Here is an 8849-nt window from a genome sequence, read left to right as displayed (position 1 = left end):
GGTCTAAGAAGCTGTCTGTCCCAGTACTGATGTCTCCCCTGTCCCCCCCCCAGGTCTAAGAAGCTGTCTGTCCCAGTACTGATGTCTCCCCTGTCCCCCCCCAGGTCTAAGAAGCTGTCTGTCCCAGTACTGATGTCTCCCCTGTCCCCCCCCAGGTCTAAGAAGCTGTCTGTCCCCCCCAGGTCTAAGAAGCTGTCTGTCCCAGTACTGATGTCTCCCCTGTCCCCCCCCAGGTCTAAGAAGCTGTCTGTCCCCCCCGAGGTCTAAGAAGCTGTCTGTCCCCCCCAGGTCTAAGAAGCTGTCTGTCCCCCCCAGGTCTAAGAAGCTGTCTGTCCCCCCCAGGTCTAAGAAGCTGTCTGTCCCAGTACTGATGTGTCCCCTGTCCCCCCCAGGTCTAAGAAGCTGTCTGTCTCAGTACTGATGTGTCCCCTGTCCCCCCCAGGTCTAAGAAGCTGTCTGTCTCAGTACTGATGTGTCCCCTGTCCCCCCCCAGGTCTAAGAAGCTGTCTGTCCCAGTACTGATGTGTCCCCTGTCCCCCCCCAGGTCTAAGAAGCTGTCTGTCCCAGTACTGATGTGTCCCCCTGTCCCCCCCCAGGTCTAAGAAGCTGTCTGTCCCAGTACTGATGTGTCCCCTGTCCCCCCCCCAGGTCTAAGAAGCTGTCCGTCCCGGCGTCCGTGGTCTCCAGGATCATGGGACGCGGCGGCTGCAACATCACGGCCGTCCAGGACGTCACCGGGGCTCACATCGACGTGGACAAACAGAAGGACAAGAACGGAGAGAGGATGATCACCATCAGGTAGAGTAGAGGATGAGTAGAGGATGATCACCATCAGGTAGAGTAATGGATGAGTAGAGGATGATCACCATCAGGTAGAGTAATGGATGAGTAGAGGATGATCACCATCAGGTAGAGTAGTGGATGATGACCATGGGGAGTAGAGGATGATGACCAGGTAGAGTAGAGGATGATGACCAGGTAGAGTAGAGGATGATGACCAGGTAGAGTAATGGATGATGACCAGGTAGAGTAGAGGATGATGACCAGGTAGAGTAGAGGATGATGACCAGGTAGAGTAGAGGATGATGACCAGGTAGAGTAGAGGATGATGACCAGGTAGAGTAGAGGATGATGACCAGGTAGAGTAGAGGATGATGACCAGGTAGAGTAGAGGATGATGACCAGGTAGAGTAGAGGATGATGACCAGGTAGAGTAGAGGATGATGACCAGGTAGAGTAGAGGATGATGACCAGGTAGAGTAGAGGATGATGATCAGGTAGAGTAGAGGATGATGACCAGGTAGAGTAGAGGATGATGATCAGGTAGAGTAGAGGATGATGATCAGGTAGAGTAGAGGATGATGACCAGGTAGAGTAGAGGATGATGACCAGGTAGAGTAGAGGATGATGATCAGGTAGAGTAGAGGATGATGTTCAGGTAGATCAGAGTATTGTTAGTCTGACTCACCGGATGTAGGTTTTGGGGATAAGCCTTGTCATTGGTTTATCACTACCCAATCAGACGCGGCGAAACCTGTTGTCCGCCCAATCAGATGTCATATAGACTAAGTGAAACGAATAACCTAGCAACCGCTCTGCTGAAGACGAGTGTGATTGGTTTAAAGAAATACCCCCCCCCCCCTATCTCTGAAGGGTGATGAGTCCAGACAGACCTTTATCTAGCGTAAACAAAGAGATAGGACTGGTTATGAGAGACTATAGTATTACTGATTCACTCTCTCTCTCTCTCTCTCTCTCTCTCTCTCGCTCTCTCTCGCTCTCTCTCTCTCTCCTCTCTCTCTCTCTCTCTCTCTCTCCCCCCCTCCCTCTCTCTCTCCCTCCCTCTCCCTCTCTCTCTCTCTCTCCCTCTCTCTCTCCCTCCCTCTCCCTCTCTCTCTCCCTCCCTCTCCCTCTCTCTCTCCCTCCCCCCTCCCTCTGTCTCTCCCCCCCTCCGTCTCTCTCTCCCTCTCCTCTCCCTCTCTCTCCCTCTCTCCCACCCCTCCGTCTCTCTCTCCCTCTCCCCCTCCCTCTCTCTCCCTCCCTCCCTCCCTCCCTCTCTCTCCCTCCCTCTCTCTCCCTCTCCCCCTCCCTCTCTCCCTCTCTCTCTCTGTCCCTCCCTCTCTCTCCCTCTCCCCCTCTCTCCCTCCCTCCCTCCCTCCCTCCCTCCCTCCCTCCTCCAGGGGGGGTACTGAGTCGACCCGTCACGCGGTGCAGCTGATCAACGCCCTGATCCAGGACCCGGCCAAGGAGCTGGAGGACCTGATCCCCCGGACCCACATCCGCCCCCCCGGCCTCACCTCCGCCAAGCTGGGCCTCCGCCTTCGCCTCCTCCACGGGGGCCACGCCCACCTCCTCCGCCTCCTCCTCCCTGGGCGCCAAGGCCCTGGCGTCGGCCGTCCCCTCCCCCTCCGCCCTCCCCTTCCCCGCCCAGGGGAAGGCGGGGAAGGGGTTGGGGTCGGCGGGCGTGAGGCCGCCCTTTGTGTCGCTGCCCCTGGCCTACGCCAACCCCCACCTGGCCCTGCTGGCGGCGCAGACCATGCACCAGATCCGCCACCCCCCGCCTCCCCATGGCGCAGTTCGGCGGCACCTTCTCCCCCACGGCCGGCACCTGGGGGTCCGTTCCCGGTCCGGCCCGTCAGCCCCGGCAGCGCCGGCGGCTCGCCCAAACACAACGGGGGAGTGGGGGCGCCGAGACCCTCACCCTGCCTCCTCCGCGCCGCCGCACTCCGAGCACAAGGTCGCCTCCTCCTCCTTGTCGTCGTCTTCGTCCTGCCTGACCTCGGTCGCCTCCCTCTCAGCGCCGGCCACGCCCCTCTCCTGCTCAGGCCACGCCCTCGGCCCCGCCCCCTCCTCCGCCAGGAAGCAGCTGTTTTCCGAACCAAAGACGACGAACGTGGCCGCCTCCCTCGTCGCCGCGGCCACGAGTAGCCCCGCCTCTTCTCAGTCTGCCCCCGCCCCCCTCAGCGTAGCCCCGCCCACCACTGCCGCCCCCTCCCTCTCCGCTCCCCCCTCCCCCCCGGCTCTGCAGCCCGCCTCCCGGCCCGACCCCCCCCGCTCCGCCCCCCCGTCGAGAGAGAAGCCGTCCCCCGACGCGCCCACTCCTCTCGTGGGCGGAGCCTCAGAGAGCCCCGCCCCCACGCACTTCCTGGCTCCTCCCCCCTCGGCCGCCCCGTCCCTTCCCCCGCCCTCCCAGCAGCAGCTGCCCCTCCCCTTCCCCGCCCCCAGCACGGACCCCAGCGCCCCCCCCTCCTCCTCCTCCTCTGCCCCCCCCCTCGCCACCTCCCGCCCCCCCCAGCCAGCAGGGGGCGCCGGCACAGCGCCCCTCGCCAGCAGCAGCACCTTACCCCACCACCCCCCCTCGCCGGGCGCGCGCATGCCGCCCCCCCCGCCCCCGTTCTACCCCACCCTCCCCCAGGAGCACGCGTCTGTCTACACCCCCCCCTCCTCGCTGGAGCCCCCCCACAAACACCAACACCACCACCATCAACAACAACAACAACAACAACAGCATCACCAACAAACTCAGCAGTCGGGGCTGCCCCCGCCCCCGTCCCTGCACATGCCCCCCCCCTCCATGATGAACGGCGCCCAGATGCCCCCCCCCCACGTGGGAAAACCCCAGATGCCCCCCCCCCCGGCCAGCTACGGCCCCTCCTCCGCCGCCCTCTTCAACCACTTCAGCAGCATGTTTGACTCCGCCCAGGGAGGCGGGGGCAACAGCCAGGTGTGGGGGGCGTGTCACCTCCCCGCCCGCACCCCCCAGGACCAGCCCTACGCCACCGGCCCCGCCTACCTGGGGGGCATGGGGCAGATGGACAGTGGGATGCCCCCCCCTTCGGACGGCTCCAAGGCACCGGGGTATCGCTGCCCCTCCCAGAGGGTCCTCAACAGCCCCATCGGTGAGGACTCACTCACACACACACACACACACACACACACACACACACACACACACCAGGTTATAATAGTTTCATTTTTTCATTAGTTTTTATTATACCATTTGACCTTTTTGTTTTCAGTTCAGTTTTAATTAGTTTTTAAAGCGGGTTTGCTGGTTTAGTTTTAGTTAAGTTTTAGTTAGCGGGTTTAGTTTAGTTTTTATTTTTTGAAAATGCTTAGTTTTAGTTTAGTTTTTATTTTTTGAAAATACTTAGTTTTAGTTAGCGGGTTTAGTTTAGTATTTGTTATTTTAAATGCTTAGTTTTAGTTTGCGGGTTTAGTTTAGTTTTTAGTTTTTTTAAATGCTTAGTTTTACTTTAGTTTTAGTTAGCGGGTTTAGTTTAGTATTTCTTTTTTCAATGCTTAGTTTTAGTTGAGTTTTGATTAGTTTCAGTATTAGTTTGGTTTCTGCGCTGGCCTCGTGAGACCATCCTGATCTCGTGAGCTCACATTGTTTCACTCCGTGTGAAACAAACCATCTGGCGCCCGTCAGGTTACTTGCGCAGGGGCACAGCTAAAAAAAATTGTGAGGATAGATTTCATAACCAGCCAAAATTCTAGGCTTACTGTATGTATAACATGAAAAATACTTCTTCTCTTTAATTTTAGTTTTGTAAACGCACAATACAGTTTAGTTATAGTTTTTTTTTTTATAAAGCCTAGTTTTTTTTTTTATTTAATTTTTTATTTCACCCAGTTTTCCTTTTTTAGTTAGTTTTCGTTAAATTATAACCTTGACAGACAGACACACACACACACACACACACAAACGCACATCTGTCACTAGCACACATCATACATTGGTAACTGCTGATGGTTGATTGGCTGGAGCGTTCCTGAAGGTTCTACCAGTGGTGTCAGTCGCTAGGCCGTCTCCGTGGCGTTCTGTCTGACACGTTTCGTCTGGGTTGCCAGGTTTGCACCCTCTGGACCCCTCGGTGAGCTCCATGTCCCTGTCGTCCTCTGGGCCTCCACTGACCCTCAGCTTGTCGTCGTCCTCCATGTCTGGCGCCCCCGTCTACCTGCAGGGCCACGCCTCCCTGGCCACGCCCGCCTTCAGCAGACAGCACTTCTCACCTCACCCCTGGAGCGCCGTGTCCTCCTGTAAGAACACACACACACACACACACCTGGAGCGCTGTTTCCTCCTGTAAGAACACACACACACACACACACCCCTAGAGCACTGTCTCCTCCTGTAAGAACACACACACACACCTGGAGCGCTGTTTCCTCCTGTAAGAACACACACACACACACACACACCCACCCACCCACCCCTAGAGCAGTCTCTTCCTGTAAGAACACACACACACCTGGAGCGCTCCTTGGAATCGGATCGGAACTGAAAAAAGACACACACAGCCAACATCAGTCAAGAAATAAACACACCCACATAACCCCCCCTCACCCCCCCCCCCCCCTCCAGGTGAGTCTCCTGTGCTCTCCGTGTCGTCGGTTGGCTCCTCCTCCCTCTGCGCGTCGGCGGTGACGGCGACCATGGTCCAGTCCAAGCCCGGGGGCGGCAGGGCCCAGCAGCAGGACCGGAAGGTTCCGCCGCCCATCGGCACCGAGCGCCTGGCGAGGATCCGGCAGACGGGCGCGGTCAGCCACGCCGTTCTGCCCAGCAGCTACGCCCCCTCCGTCGGGCAGGGCGGCATCTGGTCCTTCGGACTGGGCAGCGCCTCTGGTGAGTCCGTCAACCAATCAGCTGGTCCGTCAGGCTATTAGTCCGTCAACCAATCAGCTGATCTGTCAGGCTATTAGTCCGTCAACCAATCAGCCGAACCGTCAGGCTATTAGTCCGTCAACCAATCAGCTGGTCCGTCAGGCTATTAGTCCACCAACCAATCTGTATACTCAACCCTTTCTTGTTGAAAGGGAAATGGTGGTGTGGGCTTTGTTGCATCTAGCATCGGCCGTGAGGCCTTCCCAAGATGCTTTGCACAGCCACCAATGACGCCGCGCCGCCTCGCCGCTCTCCATAGAAACTGACTTGTGTCCGAGGCAGCGGGCGCACTGGACAGCGGACATCTGAGTCGTCCTAGAGTCAGGGTCTCAACCCGAGTCTCTAAAACACCCATAACGGCATGACCACGAGGCACTGAACACTCAATACTGAAGTGATGTGACCTCTAATCATGTGGGGTCAGCATGTCTGTGTGTGTGTGTCTGTGTGTGTGACTGTGTTTCTGTCTCTGTGTGTGTGTCGTGTGTGTCTGTCTGTCTGTGTGTGTCTGTCTGTGTGTCTGTGTGTGTGCGTGTACGTGTGTTTCTGTGTGTGTGTGTGTCTGCGTGTGTGTGTATGTGGTGTGTGTGTGTGTGTGCGCGCGCGCTTACGTGTGTTTCTGTGTGTGTCTGTGGTGTGTGCGTGTCTGTGGTGTGTGTATGTGTATGTGTGTGTGTCTGTGGTGTGTGTGTGTGTGTCTGTGTGTGTGCGCGCGCGTGTATGTGCGCGCGCGTGTATGTGTGTGTGTCTGTATGTGTGTGTGTGTGTGTCTGTGGTGTGTGTGTGTGTGTGTGTGTGTGTCTGTGGTGTGTGTGTGTGTCTGTGGTGTGTGTGTGTGTGTGTGTGTGTGTGTCTGTGGTGTGTGTGTGGTTGTTGTCACCACCCCGGATACTAACCCAGTCCAACCCGTCTCAGTCCGCCCCGCTTCTTACCCTGCTCCCCCTCCAGAGTCTGGCTGGTCCCACGTCATGCACCCCCACCACCACCACCAGGGGGAGCCCTCCGCCTTCTCCCAGCACCAGGCCCTGGAGAGGGACGACTCGGGCATGGTGGCCCCGGCCAACAGCTTCCACCAGGGGCACGGCCAGGGCCACCAGGCCCAGCACCACGTCCCCTCCGCCTACATGGACTTCCCCAAGGTAACTCTACGAGACGCTCCACACAGGTCAGAGGTCATACCTCTAGGGTTAATACAGGTCAGAGGTCATACCTCCAGGTTTAATACAGGTCAGAGGTCATACCTCCAGGTTTAATACAGGTCAGAGGTCATACCTCCAGGTTTAATACAGGTCAGAGGTCATACCTCTAGGTTTAATACAGGTCAGAGGTCATACCTCTAGGTTTAATACAGGTCAGAGGTCATACCTCCAGGTTTAATACAGGTCAGAGGTCATACCTCCAGGTTTAATACAGGTCAGAGGTCATACCTCCAGGTTTAATACAGGTCATACCACCACATGTGATTGGTGAAGATTTCCTCTGAGTGTCTGAATGTTGCTGTCCTGCTCACCCGTCAGACAGGAACAGCCCCCTGACCCCGTCCGGGTGTAAACACTAAAACAAATGCACCCCTAGTCACCAGAGAATTCACCATTTAATGTTGTTTTGTCAACATTTTCTCCATGAGAGGGTTGCGTCACCTGTAATAGGGATTATTATTTTATATATAAAATATTATTATATATATATTTTAAAATAGTTGTTATAACAACATAAATCAGTTGTGTTGTGTTAACACGTGTTGATTGTTGAGCCAGTCTAAGACGATTTTCTGTCATAACCAGTAAAGTTTTCTGAATCTGAATCTAGTGTTAGAGTCCCCCAAGGGCCCCACATAGCCTAGGTCTGGCCCCCGTGTCTAGATCTGAGGGGGTTGAATAGGTGTAAACAAGATGGTGGCGCTTCCACCTCGATGTAGCTAAAAGACAGACACCAGACCATCTAGCGGCTCTAACTGTGTGTGTGTGTGTGTGTGTGTGTGTGTGTGTGTCCAGGGTCTGCCCATGCCTCTGTACGGGGGTGCGATGCTGCCCCCCCACCCCCCCATGGGGGACGGCTCTGGGGGGCCGATGTACAACGGCCTCCACGCCGCCGACCCCGCCGCCTGGAACCCCGTCCTCAAGGTCGTCTCCAACTCCGCCGACAGCTCAGACCCACAGCAGGTACCAACGTGTGTGTGTGTGTGTGTACGGGTCTAGGTGTTATATGGGCTTTGTGAGTGGCTTCGGTGTGTGTGTGTGTCTTGTTGTGATTGTGTTTCTTGTTGTGGTTTGCGTGAGAGCTTTGGTGTGTTTGTGTGTGCCTTCTGGGTGTGTGTGTGTGTGTGTGTGTGGTCGTGGTTTGCATATCCGTCTTGATGTGTCTGTGCGTGCGTCTCTTATTGTTTGTCTTTATATTTGCGGGTCTTTGTATCCGTCTTGTAGTCTTTGTTTGTGGGCGTGTGTGTGTGTGCAGGCATGCATGTGTGTGTGCGTGTGTGTGTGTGCGTGTGTGCACGTGTCCTCATCCCGTTAATTCCTCCTCTCTCTGCAGGTGTGGCCAGGAACCTGGGGCTCTCACGTGCACCTGAACCACGTCAACTAGACACACACACACGCGCACACACACACACACACACACACACACACACTGATTTGGCGCTGGAGCAGAAGCAGCAGCAGCATAGGACCAGTAGCCCAGATAATAATAGTCTAATAAACAGAGATATTAACCCCGAGAGTCCCGGACCACAGAGAAGAAGCAGGTTGGGACGACGCGTTGATGTGCCTAACATAACCCAGGGAGGAGAGGGGGGCGGTCGACCGCGGAGATACCCGATGGAGGGAGGAGGAGGAGGAGGAGGAGGAGGAGAGGGGTGGGGTGGTGGAGGAGGGGCTGTCTTGTCTGTCTACCCCAGAGATTGCCTGTTCAACAGGATCCTACAGTAGCTAGCGTTAGCGTAACTGCGGCAAGCTCCGCCCCCAGCCCCCCCGAGCTCCACAGTAGGTCTGCTACCGCCGCCCGGGGTCACACAGACCCCCTGACCCCCGTCGCCAGAGTTACGTCTGTGAAACGGTTCCTGGGGTCACAAGGTCAGCGAAGTTATTCCGTCGATTCTGTGAATTTGTATCCCAACGCGTTCCGCGTGCGCCGGCAGCGATTGGCTGAGATTCTCGGGGGCGGAGCATAGCGGATCGGCACC

At 56.5% G+C, this 8849-nt stretch overlaps 1 protein-coding gene across 1 annotated transcript in view; it reads left to right on the top strand.

Moving 5' to 3' along the window:
- The window catches only part of LOC311307937 (ankyrin repeat and KH domain-containing protein 1-like), a gene marked incomplete at its 5' end in the record, with an annotated part of 44130 nt that extends 35651 nt beyond the window's left edge, over window positions 1–8479 (top strand). Inside the window, 14 exon segments of the mRNA XM_084436833.1 lie at window positions 234–342; window positions 494–544; window positions 649–798; window positions 2181–2313; window positions 2315–2554; window positions 2556–2612; window positions 2614–2700; window positions 2702–3238; window positions 3467–3899; window positions 4855–5043; window positions 5369–5629; window positions 6584–6807; window positions 7663–7830; window positions 8201–8479. Coding sequence (XP_084292959.1) covers window positions 234–342; window positions 494–544; window positions 649–798; window positions 2181–2313; window positions 2315–2554; window positions 2556–2612; window positions 2614–2700; window positions 2702–3238; window positions 3467–3899; window positions 4855–5043; window positions 5369–5629; window positions 6584–6807; window positions 7663–7830; window positions 8201–8251 — 2690 coding nt within the window. The 3' untranslated portion in view covers window positions 8252–8479.
- Between the last annotated feature and the right edge of the window lie 370 nt (window positions 8480–8849).

This window comes from Borostomias antarcticus, assembly GCF_949987555.1.
Source record: "Borostomias antarcticus genome assembly, chromosome: 1".
NCBI lineage: Eukaryota > Metazoa > Chordata > Actinopteri > Stomiiformes > Stomiidae > Borostomias > Borostomias antarcticus.
Note: the sequence above shows the minus strand (reverse complement) of the source record. Positions and strands in the feature narration are given on the sequence as shown.